Here is a 25,896-nt window from a genome sequence, read left to right on the forward strand (position 1 = left end):
GTCAGGTTTATGCACCCGTTTCAAAACAGCTGCATTCTTACTGACTGTAAAAGCCATTTACTCCACAGACAGCTCTTAACACACAAAACATCAATTAATTACTCAGTCAGTTCTCTGCCAAGATGCAAACCAATAGAAAAAAAGAAAACACCAAAGCCCAATGCTTATTTTCTTTTTACTGTACGTATTGTCATCCACCAATCAAAAAACACCATTGTAGATTCTCTTACAGTTGAACAAGCGACACATTACGATACGATAGACAACAGCCATTTCCCACACTTCATTTGGAATTGGGATGATCCGGTATGACAGAGAGCAAGGTTTTAGTTTGCCGTCTCCATTGACCTAACATAGAAACTTTGCCTGTCTGCATTTGGTCTACCTTATAAGCCACTTTGGATGGACATTTCTTGCCGAGGCCTAGAGGTGGCGACATGAGGGTCAGCATTTCATACATGTCAGTGTAATGAATACGCCCGCTGGGGAGGAGGCAGGGAGCAAGGCAGATGACGAGGAGGAAGGGCAAGGAAGGCATTCCCAAGGAATGGAGGAAGAAAGGAATATGTAAAAGGGAAGAGATATCAGAAAGAGGGTTATTCAATGGCATTACACAGAAAGAGGAAAATGATAAGATCAGGTTGTGGTCTTTCTATGCAGACCTGGCATAGAAAAGAGGGAGCAGAAGAAATCTAACATGACCAAAGGAATGATAGTAGGGTCCTCTGTGGATCTGGCAGGTACTTATGGAACACCCATCTCTTTGTATCCTGAAGCCATAGCCCAGTCATTCTTTGGCCTGGAGCAGAGCCAGAGCTGGCCTCCTCCAGCAGTGCAAGCAGGCCATAGAGCAGTAGTAGTAACTGGTAGAAAGGAATGGAGGGGGCGGGGGGCAGAGCAAGGATCCCAACGTAGGAAGGGGTTGAGGGAGCGAGGGATAGTGGTGGGGGGAGCCAAACCTTGTAGGCCACCCTGTAGGGGCAGTTCTTTCCAAAGCCCAGGGGAGGTGAAATAGTGCGTACTACTTTGTACATCTCCTTATAGTGAATCCTTCCACTGGAAAGAACATACATTTATGTAGTTAACAATGAACATAGAGATTCAGCTTTGCTGAAGTTTACCAGAGCCGAAGTGCCAGCATTGCCCTAAGATAAATAACCTGGAAAGCAAAGCATCAGGACACAATGGACAGCAATTAGCCAAATATGCAATACTTTTCATATCATGAGATGTTTTGGACATTAGGGCTATATGGTGGTCTTTGTAAGTAGGTGGGAGTAACATTAGAATAACTGTAAAATAGTAAATAATTCACATATGTGCTGCTACTTTGTATGTGTTGCTGTTGGGCCTCTGACTTACCAAGCAGCTCGGTCATATTCACCCCAGATACGAACAAATTCATCCAGGTGGTGAGGCCCCAATATCGAGGAATCCCGGGTGAGGTACTCAAAGTTGTCCATGATTACAGCCACAAACAGATTCAGCATCTGAACAGTGATTAGAGGAGGTCATAGACAAGGAACTACAGTATGTGTGTATGAAAGTGAAATATATATGCATGTAGGTGTCTCCTTCAACTTCTTCCGCTAATTTCTGGTAAGAGTAGAACTCTTAGAGTAGGACAGTAGGACTCTTCGACTAGGACAGTATACCTATTAGAGTAGGACAGTAGGACTCTTAGAGTAGGTCTCTTAGAGTAAGACAATAGGACTCAGAGTAGGACAGTAAGACTCTTAGAGTTAGGAGAGTAGGACTCTTAGAGTAGGGCTCTTAGAGTAGTACAGTAGGACTCTTAGAATAGGAGAGCATGACTCTTAGAGTAGGTCTCTTAGAGTAGGACAGTAGGACTCAGAGTAGGACAGTAAGACTCAGAGTAGGACAGTAAGACTCTTAGAGTTAGGACAGTATGACTTCTAAAGTAGAACAGTAGACCTCTTAGAGTAGGACAGTAGACTCTTAGAGTAGGATAGTAGGACTTTTAGAGTAGGACAGTATGACTCTTAGAGTAGGACAGTAGGACTTTTAGAGCAGGACAGTAGGAGTCAGAGTAGGACAGTAGGAGTCAGAGTAGGACAGTAGGAGTCAGAGTAGGACAGTAGGAGTCAGAGTAGGACAGTAGGAGTCAGAGTAGGACTCTTACCAGAAATGAACTGAAGAAGATGAAGGAGACAAAGTAGAAGTAGGCAAACTCAGTTCCACAGCGCTCCTCGTGGTCTGATGTTAGAGCTAAGGGGTCTGGCTCACACTTCTGCCCCCCTAAACATGACAGCATGATCTCCTGCCACGACTCCCCCGTGGCACTCCTGCAGGCAGACAGCGGTGTGTCGTTCAGTGACTGAAAATGAGCCCCGGTTTGCCACTGTGTGACACATGAAGGATATCCAACTGTACCTGAATAGCAACATCAGAGCACCAAAAAAGGTCTTGAAGTTGTTGTGTTGGTTGATGTGAGTCTCCTCATCCAGTCTGATGTTTCCAAAAACCTTGAGGAATATTCAGGCATATATCATGAGATATGTCCTGACTCAGTCTTGTATACAGAAATGACAGATTCACACCATGCAATGACAAACTTAGAAAGTGGCAGAATAGATAAAGAGTGTGAGCAACACCTTACCTGCATTCCGATGATTGCATATATGAAAAAGAGCATGGCAATGAGCAGACAAACGTAGGGGAGAGCCTGAAAGAGAAACCCTGTGTCATGACACAGTAACAGACGTTACACACACACACACACACACACAGACACACACACACACACACACACACACACACACACACACACACACACACACACACACACACACACACACACACACACACACACACACACACACACACACACACACACACACACACCTGTTTTCAGTGTTAAGTGTCCCTATCCAGTGCTGTACTGTACTGTGTGTAGAGCTGACCTTAAAGGACTGGACAAAGGTCCAGAGCAGGATGCGGATGGTGTAACCCTGCCTCAACAACTTGATCAGTCTGGCTGCACGGAACAGCTTCAGGAAACCCATGTTGAAGGTCTCAATTGACTTCAGGGAGATGAGAGAGTATGTTTACAGCTCATTATCAGTGCACTGTATAGAAATGGTAACACAATCAGCCATTGATTGATATTCAGTAATGCTTTGTTACCTGCAAGTCTACCACTATTTCTGTGATGCTTCCCAAAACTGTGATGAAGTCGAATATATTCCAAGTGTCTCGAAAGTAGTTCTGAAGAAGAGGGGAACACATCCATTCTTCAGTCAGTAGATGTTAGTAGCATTGCAAACAGGATCAGATCATGATGTCATGGGACAGTAAGGCATTAACTTGCTCCTCACCAGAAAGCCAAAGGCCATGATCTTGAGGACACACTCCACAGAGAAGAGCACAGTGAAAGCTGTGTTCAGATGTTTCAGCACAGCCTCGTATGCTGGTGGGGCAGAGTAATACTACCACCATATAGGAGATAAAGAGAGACACCATTAAACACCATTGGAATGACCCCAAATTACTGGGATGCACAGACAACCCAAAATAACACAATGAACCTAAACCCAGACCATCTTGCTCAATCACCATACAACTGTAGATCTATAGCCACAGGTTCATAGCAGATTTCCTCTGATACATAAATAGCGTAACATTAAGCTGAGGCTATAAAAGGAGTCATTCCTCTGAGTTGTACAGACAGAGTTAACGAGGCCATGTTAAATACTAGCCGGTGGACATAGATCAATATTTAATAGAGGCTGAGTCATCCTCTCCTTCCATCTGACTGAAGGCCTTTTCTTGGAATAAATGAAATGCTCACAAGGACGGGAATGGAAGAAACCCAGACCGTTAGCTAGAGAACAGCACAGAGTAGAGGGGCATGCATCTTACAACCCCAATCAGCTACAGCTACAGGCGCCATAATACCTTCTGCACCACAGGGACTAGACTTCTGCTTTACAAATGGGATTAGTTCAGTGTATTGTTTGAATGTGATCATTATCCACACCTTCATCATCAGGACAATGGTGTTGAGTGCAATCATGGCCAGCACAGTGTATTCGAAAGAGGGGGAGACCACAAAGTGCCAGAGGCGGTACTGGAACGTCTGCCTGTTCTGAGGCATGTAGCGGGTCAGGGGTTTGGCACTTATGGCAAAGTCAATGCAAGCCCTCTGTAAGGGAAAACACACAAGAAGGAAAGCTGAAGAACACTTTGTTGGGAATAAGCATGAAGCGGTTAGCTCTGGGAAAGTCCTTATATTTTCTCCTTGAAGTAGAGACACTGCTGTATGGACTGCTGGGAACATTCTGGTCAATATTGACTGAGGGATACCTGGTGGGAGAGACTTTGTGAGTCTGGAGGGGAAATCTCACTATTTCTGTATATTTACCAGGCATTTTCCATGAGCCAGTGTGCTCCTCTGTGTAATAACCTGTCAAGACTGAGCGAGTTAAATCTAAAAGCGCAGGCGGGGTCATTTTGATGTGTGTGCTACATTCCACCAGCAAACCATATCAATAACACATACACTGAGCTGGTGTGTTCTAGATTATCACTGGAAAGTCTACAGTTAAAAAGGAATGTCTAGGTTCCATTTAGCTTGTTTTATGATTCACTGTGTTTGTGTGTGTGTTTGTGTGTTTGTTTGTGTGTGTGTGTGTGTGTTTGTGTGTGTGTGTGTGTGTGTGTGTGTGTGTGTGTGTGTGTGTGTGTGTGTGTGTGTGTGTGTGTGTGTGTGTGTTTGTGTACTGTATGTGTGTGACTCCATCACCTCGTTCTTCTCCAAGCTGCATTCCTCCATCATCTTGTCTCCCTGCTCCTGGAAGGTGATGATGATGAGAGCCACAAAGATGTTGACGAAGAAGAAGGGGAAGACCACAAAGTAGATTACATAGAATATGGACATCTCCATCCTGTTGCCCCTGCTGGGACCTCTGTCCTCCTCTGTCACGTCCACAGAGTGCTGCAGGACCCTGGACAGACACACAGACAGACCACAGTGTACTCAGCAATGGACTTTCTGAAATATATTTCAGTCTAACTTATGTACAGTAGTGACATAGTAAAAGAAAGTAGTCTTGTGCGAGTCGGAACTGCTCATAGTGTTTCTGTAGTGTGAGGCACAAATACACCCCGTGGACAGAACGCTAGTCTATTGCAGTCTTTAGTATGACTCGGCTAGGGATCGAACTTCCAACCTTTCTATCTCAGGCAGGACACTCTAACCACTAGTCCACAAGGTGCTGTTGTAACATAGTGGAAAGTGTGTATGGAGAGAGTGAGACTTACTGTGGCCAGCCCTCCCCAGTGGAGACAGTAAACAGAGTGAGTAGGGCCCAGACTATGTTGTCATAGTGGAAGTCATGTCTCCTCCAATCCCTTCTCTTCACTTCCTTTTTATCCTTCTCATAGTCAATGTAGAAGCCTCTGAAAGGAAGAGACAGACACACAGTGTACAATAGACATTCAGTGGACAAAGAAGCAGTAAAAAACATGACCATACTGTAGGTCTCCAATAGGTCTCCATCCACCACAACTACAGTATGTTAGTGTTCTGTAAGGCCCAGTGTATGAGCGTATACAGGCAGCTCAGCAGACACCTACTGGCAGTCCTTCTCTGTGTCTTTGGATCCGTCTGTGCAGTAGAAGAACTTTCCTTTGAACAGCTGCACAGCGATGACAGCGAAGATGAACATGAAGAGCTTGTAGACGATGAGGATGTTGAAGACGTTCTTCAGAGAGGTCACCACACAGTCAAACACTGCCTACACACACAGGCAGAGGACGAAGCATGAGGGAAGGCAATTGAAAAAGAGAGTCAAAGAAAGTGATACGCTAAAACTGTGGGAGTTCAGCTTTCGTCCAGTTAGCCAGGGATTTGTTGAGGCTTACTTTTATTTTATATATATATTTTCATTTTTCTCCCCAATTGGTAGTTACATTCTTGTTCCATCGCTGCAACTCCCATACGGACTCAGGAGAGGCGAAGGTCGAGAGCCGTGTGTCCTCCGAAACAGGACCCCGCCAAGCTGCACTGCCTCTTGACACAAAACTCACTTAACCCAGAAGCCAGCTGCACCAATGTGTCAGAGGAAACATTGTACACTTGGTGACCATGTCAGCGTGCATTGCACCCAGCCCACCACAGGAGTCGCTAGAGCGCAATGGGACAAGGACGACCCAGCCGGTCAAACCCTCCCCTAACCCAGATGATGCTGGGCCAATTGTGTGCCGCCTCATGGGTCTCCTGGTTGCTGCCAGCTGCATCACTACAGATCCTGGTTCGATCCCAGGCTGCACATGCGATGCAGTGCCTTAGATGTTCATCAAAGCTGGGACTGAGAGACTGAAAAGCAGCTTCTATCTCAAGGCCATCAGACTGTTAAACAGCCATCACTAACACAGAGAGGCTGCTGCCTACATACAGACTCAAATCATTGTCAACTTTAATAAATGGATCACTAGTCGGATCACTAGTCACTAAATAAGGCCACTTTAATAATGTTTACATATCTTACAATACTCATCTCATACTGTATGTATATACTGTATCTGATACCATCTATTGCACCTTGTCTATGCCGCTCGCAATCGCTCATCCATATATGTATTCTTGTTCCATTCCTTTAGATTTGTGTGTATTAGGTAGTTGTGGTGTTATATTACTTGTTAGATATTACTGCACTGTCGGAACTAGAAGCACAAGCATTTCAGTACACTCACGTTAACATCTGCTAACTATGTCTATGTGACCAATTAAATGCGATTTGATTTGATTAGACCTTTTCACCACTCGGGAGGCCCTTAACGCTGACTTCTAACTCAAGTGGTGTAAATAGCATACACTTGTCCAATATGATCCCAAACTGTTGTTGCTACATGAGTGATTGGAAGAGGACTGTATTACCCTGTAGATCTTTATTTCACTTTCCATTCCCAGGACAATCAGGTCTATTGATTGCAGTGTGTCTGGTATCAGCTGACTGACTCCCTGGTCCACTCACACAGATATCAGTCGGACTCATTTCCTCATTCCCCTTGACAGATACACCCCCCCCCCCCCCCCCCAGCAGAAATGGAATGTGTGAGGTTTGGGAAATTCAGTCTTGACAAAATGTTTTCATGCTCGAACGCTCAGGTTTATCACCTCATCTATCAATCTTTTCTCTAGCTGATTCTCTGCTGCCTGGAAACCCTCATGTGGAAATAGGTGTGACTAAATGGATGTGTGGCAGTGGCTACTGACCTGATACCGTTATACCACACACATAGACAGTACTGCAGCCTTGATAAACCCTGAACAGCCTGATAGAGCTGCCCTGTAGTCTATCCCTCCAACTGTTGACTGGGGCAGGTGCTGTTAACATGGGAAGCAATTGCTGAGAAAGCAAATGGAAAAGGTTACCTTAAGTTTCGGTAGTCTCTTGATGGTCTTCAGGGGCCTCAGGACACGCAGGACCCGAAGAGACTTGATGGTTTTGATGTCCCGTCCTTTATTATTTCTACAAGTAAAAACACAGAATGAAGACCTGATAAACTCACTCCAACATTGAGCTAACCATTTTACAGGAGATGTATTGCAGTACTTTACATCTCTGATTAGAAAGAGATACAGTGCCATAAAAAAGTATTTTCCCCTTTTCTGATTTTCTCAGTTTTTCATATTTTTGATACTGAATGTTATCAGATCTTCAAACAAAACCTAATATTAGATAAAGGGAACCTGAGTTCACAAATAACCAAAAAAAAGTACACTTACTTTATTTATTTAATTAGTAAAGTTATGCAACACCAAATTCCACTGTGTGAAAAAGTAATTGCCCCCTTACACTCAATAACAGGTTGTGCCACCTTTAGCTGCAATGAATGAAACCAAATGCTTCCTGTAGTTGTTGATCAGTCCCTCACATCGCTGTGGAGCAATTGTGGCCCACTCTTGTATGCAGAACTGCTTTAACTCAGCGACATTTGTGGGTTTTCAATCAGGAACTGCTAGTTTCAAGTCCTGCCACAATATCTCAATTAGGATTAGGTCTGGAATGACTAGGCCATTACAAAATCGCAATATTTGTTGCATTTGAACCATTTTCATGTAGACTTGATTGTGTGTTTTGGATCATTGTCTTGCTGCGTGACCCAGCTGCAGATGGCCTGACATTCTCCTGTAGAATTCACTTAAACAGAGCAGAATTTTTCATTCCTTCTATTAAGGCAAGTCGCCGCCAGACATAATGGGACCCACCTCGTCCAAAAAATTGACTCAAGTTTGCCAAAAAGCACCTGGATGATCAGCAAGACCCTTGGAAGAAAGTGCTATCGACAGATGGGTCAAAAGTATAACTTATTGGAGGACATGGGTCCCATTATGCCTGGCAAAACCCAAACACTGCATTCCACAGTAAGAACCTTATACCAACGGTCAAGTATGGTGGTGGTAGAGTAGAATTCTGCTATGTATTAGATAATTCTACAGGTGAATGTCAGGCCATCCATCTGTGAGCTGATGCTGAAGCGCAGCTGGGTCAAGACAATGATCCAAAACGAACAATCAAGTCTATATGAAAATGGCTAAAAGGCAACAAATTTGAAGTTTTGGAATGGCCTAGTCAAAGTCCAGACCTAATCCCAAATGTTGTGGCAGAACTTGACACGAGCAGTTCATGTGAGCAGTTCAGAATTCCTCCACAGTGAAGTGAGACACTGATCAACAACTACAGGCAGCGTTTGGTTGGAGTCATTGCAGCTAAAGGTGGCACAATCAGTTATTGAGTGTAAGGGGGCAATTATTTTTTCACACAGGGGCATTGGGTGTTGCATAACTTTGTTTATGAAATCAATTAAAGAGGTATGTAATTGTTGTGTTATTTGTTCAATCAGTTTCCTTTATTCTAATTTTAGGTTTAGGTTGAAGAACTTATAACATTGAGTATCAAAAATATTTAAAAGTAGAGAAAATTAGAAAGGGGGCAAATACTTTTTCATAGCACTATAGAGGAAAGACAGGATGCTGTTGAGAACTGTTAAGAAATTAGCAGAAAGAAAGGGAGTGAAGAAAGTGTTTTTACCCCAACACATTCCTGGCAGTCCCACAGCAACACAATCCACAGGGGCAGAGGACGACAGAGAGAAAGACATGATACTGAACATGTACATCTCAGGGTGGGAAAAACATGTATATCACAAAACAGAGTGAAAAACTATGCTATGTCCAATCCAGTCAAGCTACACTGGCAGTTTACAGTCTAGCACTGTACACTACACAAACCACTACACAGGAAGTTATAACATATGCAAGGTCACATGACTCACGTGAGGGCGAAGGCCACCAGAGCTCCGACCACCACGATAAAGTCTAGAATGTTCCACAGGTCCCGGAAATAGGAGCCGTCATGGAGAATCAAGCCCTGGTCTATCATCTGTCAAGTACACATCTTATTAAGTCATTTGAAAACAGCACTAAATATTGGCATAGGGGGGCCTCACTGTTCATTAGCAAAATACTGTACATTCTGTCTATCTGACATTACATTTTCCCTGGACTACCCACTGGGCACAGACGTCATTCATTGAAATGACATGGAAACAACATTGATTCAACCAGTGTGTGCCCAGTGGGTAACAGCTTATGGCAAACATGTTCATGAACCATCTGTCAAATCCAACTGACACCACTACAGTATGGTATGTCCACTGTCATGTCAATATGACACCGTTTTAAAACAGGATTCCTGCTGATTGAATAACTCACCTTTATTATCATTTCAAATGTAAAGACACCTGTGAACACGTAGTCAAAGTAACGCAAAACCTGTGGGGTAAAAAGTAGACAAATATATTAAAACATTAATCACAATATTGGACTCCAGGGGTTGATGAAGAACATTTCATTATTTGCCATTAGCTCATACATTACAGGAGAACAAAAAGCACTTCTGACCAGAGAGAGACTCTGAGACACTATGTTTAATGTGTTGCATCTGTTCTTTACCACTGAACTAGGGACACATTTTGCTTTTAGGAAACCAACTTCTCTCTTTAATGGTCACATTGATTACGTTTACCCCGAGGGCCTTTTATTTCTAATACGATGCTTTTAAGTGGCGCTCTTCTGATGAATATGTGCTTTGATTATCTTCCTTGCATATCACACAGGCACATTTCATTTCCAACTCAATCTGCCTCAATCACCAACATCCAGAGAAGCCCCCCCCCCCCCCCCCCCCCCCCCATTAAGTCACCGTGGGAGACCTTCACAAAGCAGTTTTAATAATGCTTTAATTTAGTCTTTCATCTGTTTGGTTTGTTGTCGTATGAAGAGGCTAAAGCAGAGGCAGCTGTAGGGAATGTGATGTGATGATTCTACACCCCACAACACCCTCCTCTCCTCAATCTGGCTCCTCAGTGTGAGCAGAGAGTGACAACTCTAATATAGATCAGATAGAGTGTCAGACGCAGACACAATCCCCGTCAGGGGCGCACGTTTGCACCCCTCGTTATGCTGAGAGAAAGATAATACAGCAGAGGAAAACAAAGCAAAACAAAAGCAACCACACACCAAAGACAATAGCCTAGCCACCATTGTGGAGAAGGACAGTTAGAATAGTGAGGCTCAAGGTCAGCGAGGAAAACAGCCATCTGTTGAGTCCATGTAAAGCCCAGTGACCAGACTGGCTCTCACTTTGTTCCAGTTAGAGGTGGCTGACACGGGGTCCTCTGCAGCCAGGGCGATACTGCTGGCAGCGATCACCAGCAGGATGCATGTCTCAAAGTAACGCAGGTTCACCACATAGTGACAGGCCCGGCGGATCCTAGAGAAGGAACAGAGGACACAACCGCTCTGACTGAGAAACATCTGACAGAGCAAGACTGATTTGAGTGTGTTGTTTCTATATCTCTATCATGTCTCTGTTAGATTGTTTGGATGATGGTGTTAGGTTGATGGTGTTAGGTTGATGGTGTTAGGATGATGCTGTTAGGTTGATGGTGTTAGGTTGATGGTGTTAGGATGATGCTGTTAGGTTGATGCTGTTAGGTTGATGCTGTTAGGTTGATGGTGTTAGGTTGATGGTGTTAGGTTGATGGTGTTAGGATGATGCTGTTAGGTTGATTGTGTTAGGATGATGGTGTTAGGTTGATGGTGTTAGGTTGATGGTGTTAGGTTGATGGTGTTATGTTGATGATAGTAGGATGATGCTGTTAGGTTGATGGTGTTAGGTTGATGGTGTTAGGTTGATGCTGTTAGGTTGATGGTGTTAGGTTGATGCTGTTAGGTTGATGGTGTTAGGTTTATGCTATTAAGATGATGGAACTAGGATGATCAAATCAAATTGTATTTGTCACATGCGCCGAATACAATGCTTACTTACAAGCCCTTAACCAACAAAGTAGTTAAAGAAATAGAGTTAAGAAAATATTTACTAAATAAATTTAATCAAAAAGTTACACAAGAAAATTACATACCAATAATGAGGCTATATACAGGGTCAATGTGCAGGGGTACAGGTTAGTCGAGGTAATTTGTACATGTAGGTAGGGGTAAAGTGATTATGCATAGATAATAAACAGCAAGTAGCAGCAGTGTAAAAACATAGGGGGGGGGGGGGGGGGGGTTCAGTGTAAATAGTCCAGGTGGCCATTTGACTAGTTGTTCACCAGTCTTCTGGCTTGGGGGTAGAAGCTGTTAAGAAACCTTTTGGACCTAGACTTAGTGCTCCGGTACCGCTTGCCGTGCGGTATTGGAGAGAACAGTCTATGAATGACTTGGGTGACTGCAGTCTGACAATTTTTGGGGCCTTCCTATGACACCGCCTAGTATTTAGGTCCTGGATGGCAGGAAGCTTGGCCCCAGTGATGTAATGGGTCGTACGCACTACCCTCTGTCGCGCATTACAGTCAGATGCCGAGCAGTTGCCATACCAGGCGGTGATGCAACCAGCCAGGATGCTCTCGATGGTGCAGCTGTAAAACGTTTTGAGGATCTGGGGACCCATGCCAAATCTTTTCAGTCTCCTGAGGGGGAAAAGGTGATGTCGTGCCCTATCCTCACATGATGGCACTACGATGATGGTGTAAGGTTGATGGTACTATGATGATGGTGTTAGGATGATGGTTTAAAGTTAATGGTGTTAGATGATGGTACTAGAATGATGGTGTTAGATGATGGTACTAGGATTATGGTACTAGAATGATGATGTTAGGATGATGGTAATTGGATAATGGTACTAGAATGATGGTGTTGAGATGATGGTACTTGGATGATGGTGTTAGGATGATGTTGTTAGGTAGATGGTGTTAGGGTGATGGTGTTAGGATTATGGTGTTAGGTTGATGGGGTTAGGATGATGGTACTAGGATGATGGTGTTAGGGTGATGGTACTAGGATGACGGTGTTAGGATGATGTTGTTAGGTAGATGGTGTTAGGGTGATGGTGTTAGGATTATGGTGTTAGTTTGATGGTGTTAGGATGATGGTACTAGGATGATGGTACTAGGATGATGGGGTTAGGTTGTTGGTGTTGAGATGATGGTACTTGGATGATGTTGTTAGGTTGATGGTGTGAGGATGATGGCTGTCTGTCATGGACACTCTTTTTTTGTCATTTCCAGTCACAATTTACAGACTTGTTTACGTGCTGCTGTGTTGCTGCTAACAACAACTTTACGGTTTTTACTTTTTAATTAACGTTTATATTTTTAGTTTTTCCCTTTTTCGCTCTACTTTTTTTCATTCAACTTTTTCACTCCGGACGCTTTATCTGGACGTGGTTCGTCAGGACCTCCACCAGCCGAAGCTAAGTAGTAACATTAACATGAGGCCTTATAATTGCAGTCACTGTACTCATAATATACAGGAGAACGGTTGCCTTATGTTGAGGATAGCCGTGCTGCAAGCCCAGCTTCAGACGCAATCGTTAGGCAAGGGTAATTTCAGTGTAGGAAAGGATGAAACAGTGCCTGTGCCACCAGTAAGTACAGATAGTAGTATAAATCCCCTCGCACGGTCCCCGCAGCCGGACAACTTTCTCATGGCTTCTGGAGGGAAATTATGTAGGAATGCTCAGCCGGTGTCGCTCATTCAGCCGACAGAAACTTTCAACGAGTTCTCCCCATTAAGCTGCGATTGGGGGTCAGAGGCCAAGCCTTTCCTGGTCTCTATTCCTCCTGTTACGGGGTCTGACACGTTGAAGCCTCCCACCATTAGCTCTGACAATTTGAAAACCCTAGTCATTTGGCGACTCCATTACCCACAGTATTAGACTTAAAACGAATCATCCAGCGATCATACACTGTTTACCAGGGGGCAGGGCTACCGGTGTTAAGGCTAATCTGAAGATGGTGCTGGCTAAAACTGGAGAGTGTAGAGAGTATAGGGATATTGTTATCCACGTCGGCACCAACGATGTTAGGATGAAACAGTCAGAGGTCACCAAGCACAACATAGCTTCAGCGTGTAAATCAGCTAGAAAGATTGGTCGGCATCGAGTAATTGTCTCTGGCCCCCTCCCCTTAGGGGGAGTGATGAGCTGTACAGCAGAGTCTCACAACTCAATCGCTGGTTGAAAACTGTTTTCTGCCCCTCCCAAAAGATAGAATTTGTAGATAATTGGCCCTCTTTCTGGGACTCACCCACAAACAGGACCAAGCCTGACCTGTTGAGGAGTGACGGACTCCATCCTAGGTGGAGGGGTGCTCTCATCTTATCTACGAACATACACCGGGCTCTAACTCCCCTAGCTCCACAATGAGATAGGGTGCAGGCCAGGCAGCAGGCTGTTAGCCAGCCTGCCAACTTAGTGGAGTCTGCCACTAGCACAGTCAGTGTAGTCAGCTCAGCTATCCCCATTGAGACTGTGGCTGTGCCTCGACCTGGGTTGGGCAAAACTAAACATGGCGGTGTTTGCCTTAGCAATCTCACTGGAATAAATAACTCCTCCATTCCTGCCATTATTGAAAGAGATTGTGATACTTCACATCTCAAAATAGGGCTACTTAATGTTAGATCCCTCACTTCCAAATCCAATCAAAATCAAATCAAATTTTATTTGTAACATACACATGGTTAGGAGATGTTAATGTGAGTGTAACGAAATGCTTATGCTTCTAGTTCTTATCTGTCGGAAAGATATCAGTTTGTCTCTGTGGATGGTTTATCCTCTGACAAATCAACTGTAGATTTCGGTGTCCCTCAAGGTTCCTTTTTGTGACCACTATCGTTTTCACTATATATTTTACCTCTTGGTGATGTCATTCGGAAACATAATGTTAACTTTCACTGCTATGCGGATGACACACAGCTGTACATTTCGATGAAACATGGCGAAGCCCCAAAATTGCCCTCGCTGGAAGCCTGTGTTTCAGACATAAGGAAGTGGATGGCTGTAAATGTTCTACTTTTACACTCGGACAAAACAAAAAGATCTTCTGGTAAATCTGGCAATTAACCTTGATGGTTGTACAGTCATCTCAAATAAAACTGTGAAGGACCTCGGTGTTACTCTGGATCCTGATCTCTCTCGAACATATCAAGACTGTTTCAAGGACAGCTTTTTTCCATCTACGAAACATCGCAGAAATCAGAAACTTTCTGTCCAACAATGATGCTGAAAAGCTAGTCCATGCTTTTGTCACTTCTAGGTTAGACTACTGCAATGCTCTACTTTCCGGCTATCCGGATATAGCACTAAATAAACTTCAGTTAGTGCTAAACACGGCTGCTAGATTCTTGACTAGAACCCCAAAATTTGACCATATTACTCCAGTGCTAGCCTCTCTACACTGGCCTCCTGTTAAGGAAAGGGCTGATTTCAAGGTTTTACTCCTACATATCTTTCCGATTTGGTCCTGCCGGGTACGCTACGGTCACAAGACACAGGCCTAGAATTTCTAAGCAAACAGCTGGAGGCAGGGCTTTCTCCTATAGAGCTCCATTTTTATGAAATGGTCTGCCTACCCATGTGAGAGACGCAGACTCGGTCTCAACCTTTAAGTCTTTACTGAAGACTCTGAAGACTTGAATTTTACCCCTTTTTTTCTCCCCAATTTCGTGGTATCCAATTGTTGTAGTAGCTACTATCTTGTCTCATTGCTTCAACTCCCGTACGGGCTCGGGAGAGACGAAGGCTGAATGTCATGCGTCCTCCGATACACAACCCAACCAGCCGTACTGCTTCTTAACACAGCGCGCATCCAAACCGGAAGCCAGCCGCACCAATGTGTCGGAGGCAACCTTGGCTAGCGCGCACTGCGCCCGGCCCGCCACAGGAGTCGCTGGTGCGCGATGAGACAAGGAGATCCCTACCGACCAATCCCTCCCTAACCCGGACGACGCTAGGCCAATTGTGCGTCGCCCCACGGACCTCCCGGTTACGACAGAGCCTGGGCGCGAACCCAGGGACACTGATGGCACAGCTGGCGCTGCAGTACAGCGCCCTTAACCACTGCGCCACCCGGGAGGCCAATACTCATCTCTTCAGTAGGTCCTATGATTGAGTGTAGTCTGACCCAGGAGTGTGAAGGTGAACGGAAAGGCACTGGAGCAACTGGAGCCTTTGCTGTCTCTGCCTGGCCGGTTCCCCTCTCTCCACTGGGATTCTCTGCCTCTAACCCTATTACAGGGGCTGAGTCACTGGCTTACTGGTGTTCTTCCATGCCGTCCCTAGGAAGGGTGCGTCAATTGAGTGGGTTGAGTCACTGACGTGATCTTCCTGTCTCGGTTGGCGCCCCCCCTTGGGTTGTGCCGTGGCGGAGATCTTTTGCGCTATACTCGGCCTTGTCTCGGGATGGTAAGTTGGTGGTTGAAGATATTCCTCTAGTGGTGTGGGGTCTGTGCTTTGGCAAAGTGGGTGGGGTTATTTCCTGCCTGATTGGCCCTGTCCGGGGTATCGTTGGATGAGGCCACAGTGTCTCCTGACCCCTCCTGTCTCAGCCTCCAGTATTTATGCTGCAGTAGTTTATGTGTCGGGGGGCTAGGGTCAGTCTGTTATATATGGAGTATTTCTCCTGTCTTGTGTGAATTTAAGTATGCTCTCTCTAATTCTTTCTTTCTTTCTTTCTTTCTCTCTCTCTCGGAGGACCTCTCAGGACTACCTGGCCTGATAACTCCTTGCTGTCCCCAGTCCACCTGGCCTCTCTAGAGACAGCAGAAGAACTCTCTAGAGACAGCAGAAGCGGTAGAGATACTTTGAATGTGATCGGCTACGAAAAGCCAACTAGCATTTACTCCTGAGGTGTTGACCTGTTGCACCCTCGACAACCACTGTGCTTATTATTATTTGACCCTGTTGGTCGTCTATGAACACTTGAACATCTTGGCCATGTTCTGTTATAATCTCCACCCGGCACAGCCAGAAGAGAACAGGCCACCCCTCATAGCCTGGTTCCTCTCTAGGTTTCTTCCTAGGTTCTGGCCTTTCTAGGGAGTTTTTCCTAGCCACTGTGTTTTAAGTTGATGGTGTTAGGTTGATGGTGTTGAGATGATGGTACTATGATGATGGTGTTAGGATGATGTTGTTAGGTAGATGGTGTTAGGATGATGGTACTCGGATGATGGTGTTAGGTTGATGGTGTTAGGACAATGTAATAGGAGGAGCAGAGAGGAGCAGAGGGAGACTTACGGGTTGCCAGGTTTGAAGATGAACATGCTGTCAGGCGTGACAATATTGGCTGGGCTGGTCAACTGCTCCTCTTCTTTCTCAGGCTTGGACGCCTCCATGTCTTTACTGTTACCTGGAAGAGGTAGAGAATGTGGGTGTGCTGCTGTGCTCTGATTGTGGTACCATGCTGGGATATCAGAGATATCTCCAACCCCCAAGAGATGGAGGCTTTCATACACCAAGGCATTTCATACACCTCACAGCTGAACTATTTTTAATGTGAGTAGAGCACACTGAATGCACATATGTGATAGAATAAGGACACACTTGAAGGTGTTACCTGTGATGGGGGTGAGCTCTAGTGAAGACTGAACATTGGTCACCTCTATGTAGATACTGGAGCTCAGAGGGGACTTATCCTGGTTCAGAGTGGTGGCGTTGTTACCAGTATCACTGTCTCTTGTCTGGCCCTCTGGGAGCTCCGGTACTGCAGGGTTAGGGTTAATGGGGGGTGGTTCTGACTGTGGACCCTCCTCCATGTTCTGCAGCTCAGGACCCCCAGCCTGGTTAGGGTCACCCTGTCTGTGGAGGAGCAGAGGGACAAGGGACAACATCTTGGCTTGGAGTCTGGATTCACTGGGGATTTGTTGCATTTTGGGCACCCTGAAGTCTGATACATTGAACATAGCAGAAAACTGACTACTGAGAGTTTACTATACCAACAGAGTCTACAGAATACTATACAAACAGTCTACTATTTATTGAACTAATAGAACTAGCTGTACGTCAGTGTCAGTTCCTCCTCACCTGTGTTCAGCTTCTCTGGTCTCAGAAGGCTGGCTGGTCTCTCCCGTGTTACAGGCTCTCCTCTCCTTGTCCTGTCGTTCCTCTGGGGTCTTTCTCTCCTTGCTGACAGAGCGACTGCTCCCCTCCCCCTGGGCTTCGTGGTGCCCTGTGCCCCTTGGCCTCCTGAGCCTCATCCCTGCCATGTCAGGGGTCAGGGTGTCACCAGCAGGAGGGCGGAACTTACGCACTGCTCTCTGCCTTCTCTCCCCATTTAACCTGGGGCTCCTGCGGCCATTGAGACCTGGGTGGCAGTGGTCGGTGTCATCAAGCTGGCCCTCTGGGCATGGCTCAGATTCAGTGGGCTCCGGAATGGACACAACTGTGGACGTGGGGGGGTCAGGCAGGGGACTGTCGATGGGTATGGGTGGCTCTGCTAAAGGGAGGGACAAGGGGGGCTCAAGGACCCCCATGGACAGGGGTGGCTCCTCTAGAGTTTGGTCCATGGGCTTGGGGGGCTGAGCTGTGGAGGCCGTAGGGTCAGCCGTGGGGTCAGCCAGCTTCAGGCTGCCTGTGGGTGTGCCTGTGGCTTTGAGGTTGTGGGGGCATCCAGGGGGCGCTTCCTGCTCCTCACTGGGGCTGCTGAAGAGGATCTCTCGGCTGGACATCTGCCGGTGCCTGCGCAGTTGGCTGGTTCTCTGCTCCCACACAGACATGGTCATCCGTCTTCTCCTCTCTCCCCTGGACATGAAAGAGTTAGAGGAATTCAATGGCGGGCAGGGTGGCCCCTCGGCGAGGCTCTCAGCCTCCTCCAGAGAGTAGGCAGGCCGGCTCCTGTGTATCGCTCTTTTCCTGTACAGGTAAGGTCTCCTCCTCCTGCTGGGAGAGAGGACAACAACACTGTCAGGATGAGCAGTAAGGGAGATCGCAACACAGTACTTGTCTAAAACAGTGATATACACTGAATGTTGTAAGCTCTACTTTTTATTTTAAACCAATTCCAAAATGTGTTAGAATTGTTTTTTAATTTATTTTACTTGCTTGTGTACAAATGTTTGTGAAATATACATTTATAAATAAAACCTTTGTACAAAACCAGTGAGCAGTTGGAACACATTCAAGAAAAGGCAATCTAGTCTGATTTTCAAAGCTTGGTAAACAAGATCCAGAATTTTAATTAAGCATTGATGAAAAACAATTCACTGGATCAATGAAGATGTTATGTAATAAATTAAGCAAAATGTAACTAGGAAGTTGTAATAACTATAATGAAAGTGGGAGATGTAGAAACCAGTGGAACTGATATTAAATGCAGAGCCAAGTACTGTAAGATTCTGGAAGTAAAACGAGGAATGTAATAAAATGAGAACAGAAGATTTACCCAGTTAAGAAAATCAGGCAGTTTGTTTTGAAATTGAAATGAACAGACAGTGTTAATACTTACTCGTACTTGTACTCTTGTGTGGTCCGTGTTATCAATAAGCGATTGGTTGAAAACAAGACATTAGTGCTTTTGTGAGCAGAGACAAAACAGGCCCTGAGACACAGTTCAAAACACATGACCAATTTCAATGGATCACTATTAGACTATAGTCTACTGCATTGTATTTCTGTATAGCCGAAATCATCATTTTCTGTATTACCAAGTAGGAAAATCCTCTTAAATGATTCAACCAAATGAATATTGCCTAAATGTTTTGTATTGTGCCTCTAGCCAGGCAAAGCGCCACATGACAAACAGGATGGCAGCAGTATTAGATCAGAACAACATTAACATCAACAGGTGCAACATATAAAATATTCAGGAAGTTTGAAATGTTTAAGACATTCAGAGATACAGTATGGCACAGGAATAAAACACAGAAATGGCCTTCATTGGCACAAACAGAACAGAGACGGAGATCGTTTAGGCAAAGCAACCATATCAGTTTGCATTATGTGTGCAGCGCTCCTCTCCAAAGTTGTGCCAGGGTAACATTCTCATTGGTCATGCTGGTCAGACATGCTTCAACCTTTTTCACTTAGTCAACATCATCATCATCATCATGCTCTGAAGGTCAGTTTTGCAAGAGCCCCCGGAAGGAAGACAGTTACAGCATTTCACCCCAAACATCACTGACATGATGCAATGCTACCAAAGTTCAAAGTTTTCTCCAAACACAGATGCTGGAAAATCCTATGGTATTCAAATCTCATCAATGTGATTCGACAAGTGCCTGACCCTGAATATGTCATAAGGTACACTACAAAACCCTGCATGTATATCTATGCCTCAACCTGGGTGAACCTAGATGAAAAACCAACAACTTCAAGATACTGAGGCAAAAATCCTGCAGTTTGATCTTTCCTCATAAGCAATTCATAGAACTGTTAATATTTGTATCACCACCGCTCTGCTAATCTCTACTCCTGCTGTACTAACGTATTGCCAAGGAGAACTAATGCTGCACAGCATGAGACCAAAATGTTTCATTATGAAACATTTTAAAATTATTTTTCCGTGCATGTGGTTTGAATGACCATGCAATATGCTGTTCATTTTCAACATGCGTACCATCTCTCTATGTTGCACCATGCCCAAGTACATGCACTTCCACCAGACAGACTGGGTGTCAGACCATTCATATAGGAAATCAATACCGCTTTGATGAAATAACATTACTTTAGGACTCTTGTCTCTTATAACCCAACATGGCATGTCTAGATGACTTCCTGACACTTGGTAATTCTTCTACTTATTCCAAAAACATAATGATTACAAAAAATCAGTATCGTGAAAGTAAGGGTGACTAAGTACTGCAGTATATTTCTCTAATGGGAATGATATATTAATGGATGCCAGTACTGCTGTCTCTATGACAACGGTATAGGCTCATCCCTGCAGATCCTGGGAAGACTGCCGGTAGCCATGGTGACACACTGTTGAATTTAGAGCAAATTATAGAGGTACAAGCTAAAGCAGACCTATAGACCTTATCAGGAAGGGCATATCAATACCTCTTTAGTTGTTCAGTTCAGTTGTTTCCAGTACATATTTTCAGCAATATAAACGTCATTATGAAGGGCACTACGACTGTCTGGGGCTCCATTATAAGGCTCCAATTACAGTAGCCTGTGCCTCGATCAAACTGACTAAATCAACTATAATTTACCAGTAACACAAACTACACTAGGAACACCTGCTCATCCATTACATAGACTGACCAGGTGAATCCAGGTAAAAGCTATGATCCCTCATTGATGTCACCTGTTATATCCATTTCAATCAGTGTAGATGAAGGGGAGGAGACAGGTTAAAGAAGGATTTTTAAGCCTCGAGACAATTGAGACGGATTGTGTATGTGTACCATTCAGAGGATGAATGGGCAAGACTAAATATTTAAGGGCCTTTAAACAGGGTATGGTAGTAGGTGCCAGGTGCACTGGTTAGGGGTGGCAGGGTAGCCTAGTGGTTAGAGCGTTGGGCTAATAACCGAAAGGTTGCAAGTTCAAATCCCTGAGCTGCAATGTACAAATCTGTTGTTCTGTCAGCCTCAACCACTCCCTTCCTTTAGTGTTGTCTGTGCTGCAGCAATAGCCTCTGGTGGGATTACACAGTGTTAGTACGGTTAGTTAGCAGTCTATTAGAGTCCTGAGGGAGACAGAGAGGAAGGGGAACAGGCAGCAGGGGTACACACACCACTTACTGTGATGACATCAGGGAAGACATGGCCCCAACTTCCTTGGCTTTTTGGAGAGCATGTTTCTGATTGAAAGCAGCCTCTTCGTCCTCTTCGTCCTAGATATAAGATTGCATAGAACAGAATAAATAATCACAGATGCTGTTGAGAGCGGGTATCATCTTCAATTATGGGAAGACTAGTGAATTGTTGAAATTAGATTTTTTTACCTTGGTTAGTTCCTGTGCATTAGCCAGATTGTCCACAGCAATGGCCAAGAAGACATTCAGCAGTGTGTCTGGTCACACTCATGTCAAGGACCTACATGTCTGATTTACAAAATCCACACATCAGACATGTAATCTAATCATACTGACAGTGTGAAAAGTGATTTGCTAGCTGAGAAAGGATACAGTTACCAAAGAGTGTGAGCACAATGAAGTATATGGAGGACCACATTCCTGACTTCACTCCTCCCTGGGAGCGGATCCCATTGTACATCACCTCATTCCAGTCTTCTCCTGTCAGGATCTAGATATACAGTGCCTAGTGAAAGTCTACACACCCCAAATCAAATCAAATCAACCCCTTGCACAGTCTTCAGAGTTTTCTGCCTTAAAAACAGATTACATTTGGGTTTTTTCATACAGCTCTACACAACCTACTCCACATTTTCAAAGTGAAAGAAGCTTACAAAACATTTGCCAAATTAATAAATAAACAAAAAAGCTAAGATGTCTTGATTGCGCATGTCTTGGCACCCCAGAGTTAATACTTGGTGGAAGCACCTTTGGCAGCCATTACAGTTGTTAATCATTTTGAATAAGATTCTACCAACCTCTTAGGGGAACATACAGTGCATTCGGAAAGTAGTCAGACCTCTTGACTTTTTCCACATTTTGTTATGTTACAGACTTATTCTAAAATGGATTAAATTAATATTTTTCCTCATCAATCTACACACAATACTGTCACACCCTGATCTGATTCACCTGTCTTTGTGATTGTCTCCACCCTACTCCAGGTGTCGCCCATCTTCCCCATTATCCCTTGTGTATTTATACCTGTGTTCTCTGTTTGTCTGTTGCCAGTTCGTTTTGTTTTGTCAAGCCTACCAGCGGTTTTCACTCTGCTCCTGTCTCTCGATTGTTCCTGTTTCCTAGTTTCCCCGCTGTTGACCATTCTGCCTGCCCTGACCCTGAGCATGCCTGTCCTGACCCTGAGCCTGCCTGCCGTCTTGTACGTTTTCCCTGCCTTTTGCCTGCCCCTGTTGGATTAATAAACTGTTGTTACTTCGATGTTGTCTGCATCTAGGTCTTACCTGAAACATGATAGTACAACCTGTCCATGACTGAACCAGCAGACTCGGACCAGCTGCGCAACGCCATCTTCTCCCAAGGAGCCACCATTGATAGCCACCATCTTCGAGCTTCAGCCCTCCTCTTTACCCTTGGACCGCTCTAAGATAGCGTACCTTATCATGCTGATGTCCGGGACGGCGCTCACCTGGGCTAGAGCTGTATGGTGCAACAGCTGGCCATATGCATCAGTCTGGATGAATTTGTGGGAGAGGTCAAGAAGGTGTTTGATGCCCCATTCTCCGGGAGAGAGGCTGCCCGGATGTTGCTCGAAGATGAGGGCACACTGAGCTAGAAACGCCCGACAGGTGCCCGAATAGGCTCCCGGGAAGGCGGAGTGACCGGTGAGGCGACGCTGCTAACAGCTGAGTTACTGAGGGGCTGTGAGGTTACAGTCATAGTAGGCTGCCTCTCAGCCAACCCGCGGAATTGCTCCAGCAAGATGTCCAGCTTCGGAGTAGCTGCAGGACTCTCGCAGGACTCTACCACTACTCTGCCCCGGGGATGACTGTACTCTCTGTCGGGACCAGAGACCAAGGTGCTTCTACACCTGCATTGCTTGCTGTTTGGGGTTTTAGGCTGTTTTAGGCCGTGCATCGACTACCAGGGTCACAACGACATAATGGTGAATACCCGCTACCCCTCATCTCCTTGGCCTTCGAGCCGCTCCAGGGGGACATTGTGTTTTCCAAGTTGGATCTACGGAACGCCTACCATCTGGTGCAGATACGGGAAGGGGACTAGTGGAAGACTGCCTTCAACATGGCCAGCGGTCACTACGAGTTTCTGGTCATGCCATTTGGCCTTACCAACGCCCCTGCTGTGTTCCAGACTCTAGTTAACGATGTTCTCCCGCTCCACCCAAGAACCTGTGCTCCATGTCCGACAGGTTTTCCAACGCCTCCTGTAGAACCAGCTGTTTGTAAAAGCAGAGAAGTGCGAGTTCCATCCTCCTTTTTCTAGGTTACATCATTGCTGCAGGGAATGCACAAATGGATCCCGGGAAGGTGAGAGCGGTGGTGGATTGGCCCCAGCCTACTTCTCCCCTGTCAGCACTCACCTCGCCCAAGGTTCTGTTCATGTGGTCTCCAGCTGCTGACCGGGCGTTCCGGAACCTCAAACATCACTTCACCACAGCTCCCATCTTGGGTCATCCTGACCCATTCCGTCAGTTCTTGGTGGAGGCCGTTCATCGCGTGGACCGATCACAAGAACCTGGAGTATCTCCGCACCGCCAAGCGCCTCAATTCCAGGCAGGCTAGATGAGCCCTGCTATTCACATGGTTCAACTTCTCCCTCTCTTACCGGCGGGATCCAAGAATGTCAAGCCAGATGCGTTGATAACTGGATGTTCGTTCCTGACGCCGTCCTGGAGTGGGCCCACTCCTCCAGACTTGCCTGCCACCTGGGCTCCCGTCGGACCCTGGCTTTTGTGCGACAACGCTTTTGGTGGCCTACCATGGTCCCTGATGTGTCTGCATCGAACAAGACTCCTCTGCAAGCTCCAGCTGGTCTCCTCCAACCTCTGCCTGTTCCTCACTGTCCCTTGTATCACATCTCCCTGGACTTTGTCATGGTCTTCACCCATCTGATGGCAACACCGCCATCCTGACCATGGTGCAACGGTTTTCCAAATCCACCCACTTCCTTCCTTTCCCCAAACTACCCTCTGCCAAAGAGAATGCCCAGCTCATGGTGCAGCACGTCTTCCGGACCTATTGTCTACCAGTAGATATGGTCTCTGACCGGGGTCCTCAGTTCTTGTACCAGTTCTGGAAGGCATTCTGCACCCTCATTGGGCCATCGGTCAGCCTGTCCTCCGGGTTCCACCCCCGTCCAACAGCCAGTCGGAGCGAGCCAACCAGGAACTAGAGACTACTCTGTACTGCCTGGTCTCCACCAACCCCATCACCTGGAGCCAGCAGCTTGTGTGGGTCGAATACGCCCGCAACACCCTTCCCTGCTCTGCCACTGGCCTATCACCTTTTGAATGTTCCCTGGGGTATCAGCCCCCACTCTTCACTGAGCAGGAAGTAGAGGTCGGCATAAATTCTGCCCAGATGTTTGTCCACCGCTGTCGTCATACCTGGAGAAGAGCCCGGTCGGTCCTCCTCAAGACCACCTCCAGGTATCGACGACAAGTAGATTGCCACTGGACCCTGGCTCCCCGGTATCGGCTAAGGCAGAATGTATGGCTGTCCACACGGTTTATCGGCCCATTTCCCATCTCCAAAGTCATTAGCCCCTATGCTGTTCATCTTCTGTTGCCCCTGTTGTCCCGTTTGTCGTACCTTCTTCACGACTGTCTTGGTATGTTCGGACCATGATAGTTCGTTGGTGATCTGGACACCAAGGAACTTGAAACTCTCGACCCGCTCCACTACAGCCCCGTCGATGTTTCTGGGGGCCTGTCCGGACTGCCTTTTTCCTGTAGTCCACAATCATCTCCTTTGTCTTGCTCACATTGAGGCAGAGGTTATTGTCCTGGCACCACACTGCCAGTTCTCTGACCTCCTCCCTATAGGCCGTCTCATCATTGTCGGTGATCAGGCCTACCACTGTTGTGTCGTCAGCAAACTTGGAGTCGTGTTAATACAGGAGGGGACTAAATACACACCCCTGAGGGGTCCCAGTGTTAAGGATCAGCGTGGCAGACGTGTTGTTGCCTACTCTTACCACCTGGGGGTGGCCCGTCAGGAAGTACAGGATCCAGGTACAGAGGGAGGTGTTAAGTCCCAGAGTCCTTAGCTTAGTGATGAGCTTCATGGGCACTATGGTGTTGAACGCTGAGCTGTAGTTGATGAACAGTATTCTTACATAGGTGTTCCTTTTGTCCAGGTGAGAAAGGGCGGTGTGGAGTGCGATTGAGATTGCATCATCTGTGGATCTGTTGGGGCGGTATGCATATTGGAGTGGGTCTAGGGTGTCCTGGAGGATGCTGTTGATGTGAGCCAGCCTTTCAAAGCACTTCATGGTTATCGACATGAGTGCCACGGGGAAGTAATCATTTAGGCAGGTTACCTTCGCTTCCTTGGGCACAGGGACTATGGTGGTCTGCTTGAAACATGTAGGTATTACAGACTCGGTCAGGGAGAGGTTGAAAATGTCAGTGAAGACACTTGACAGTTGATCTGCATATGCTTTGAGTACAAGTCCTGGTAATCCGTATGGCCCAGCGGCTTTGTGAATGTTGACCTGTTTAAAGGTTTTGTTTATATTGACTACCGAGAGCGTTATCACACAGTCATCCAGAACAGCTGGTGCTCTTGTGCATGCTTCAGTGTTGCTTGCCTCAAAGTGAGCATGAAAAGCATTTAGCTCGTCTGGTAGGCTCGCGTCATTGGGCAGCTTGCGTCTGGGTTTCCCTTTGTAGTCCGTAATAGTTTTCAAGCCCTGCCACATCCGACGAGCATCAGAGCCGGTGTAGTAGGATTCAATATTAATCCTATATTGACGCTTTGCTTGTTTGATGGTTTGTCTGAGGGAATAGCGGCATTTCTTATTAGCGTC

The 25,896-nt window shown here is 45.9% G+C and overlaps 1 protein-coding gene across 1 annotated transcript in view; it reads right to left on the reverse strand.

Moving 5' to 3' along the window:
• LOC139409279 (voltage-dependent R-type calcium channel subunit alpha-1E-like) overlaps positions 1-25,896 on the reverse strand; it is a 218,653-nt gene that overhangs the window by 10,805 nt on the left and 181,952 nt on the right. The window contains exons 19-40 of the mRNA XM_071154189.1: positions 21,442-21,559; positions 21,259-21,326; positions 21,056-21,147; positions 17,394-18,248; positions 16,927-17,168; positions 16,608-16,719; positions 10,673-10,802; positions 9,743-9,802; positions 9,304-9,410; positions 7,400-7,496; positions 5,599-5,759; positions 5,284-5,421; positions 4,766-4,967; positions 4,001-4,165; positions 3,339-3,449; positions 3,148-3,228; positions 2,925-3,044; positions 2,621-2,686; positions 2,395-2,486; positions 2,144-2,306; positions 1,363-1,490; positions 386-482 (exon numbers count right to left, since the gene is read on the reverse strand). Of these exons, the coding sequence (XP_071010290.1) occupies positions 386-482; positions 1,363-1,490; positions 2,144-2,306; positions 2,395-2,486; positions 2,621-2,686; positions 2,925-3,044; positions 3,148-3,228; positions 3,339-3,449; positions 4,001-4,165; positions 4,766-4,967; positions 5,284-5,421; positions 5,599-5,759; positions 7,400-7,496; positions 9,304-9,410; positions 9,743-9,802; positions 10,673-10,802; positions 16,608-16,719; positions 16,927-17,168; positions 17,394-18,248; positions 21,056-21,147; positions 21,259-21,326; positions 21,442-21,559 (3,405 nt within the window). The remainder of the gene's footprint in view (positions 1-385; positions 483-1,362; positions 1,491-2,143; positions 2,307-2,394; positions 2,487-2,620; positions 2,687-2,924; positions 3,045-3,147; positions 3,229-3,338; positions 3,450-4,000; positions 4,166-4,765; positions 4,968-5,283; positions 5,422-5,598; positions 5,760-7,399; positions 7,497-9,303; positions 9,411-9,742; positions 9,803-10,672; positions 10,803-16,607; positions 16,720-16,926; positions 17,169-17,393; positions 18,249-21,055; positions 21,148-21,258; positions 21,327-21,441; positions 21,560-25,896) is intronic.

The sequence above is a fragment of the Oncorhynchus clarkii genome, chromosome 5 (genome assembly GCF_045791955.1).
Source record: "Oncorhynchus clarkii lewisi isolate Uvic-CL-2024 chromosome 5, UVic_Ocla_1.0, whole genome shotgun sequence".
In the NCBI taxonomy this organism is placed as follows: domain Eukaryota; kingdom Metazoa; phylum Chordata; class Actinopteri; order Salmoniformes; family Salmonidae; genus Oncorhynchus; species Oncorhynchus clarkii.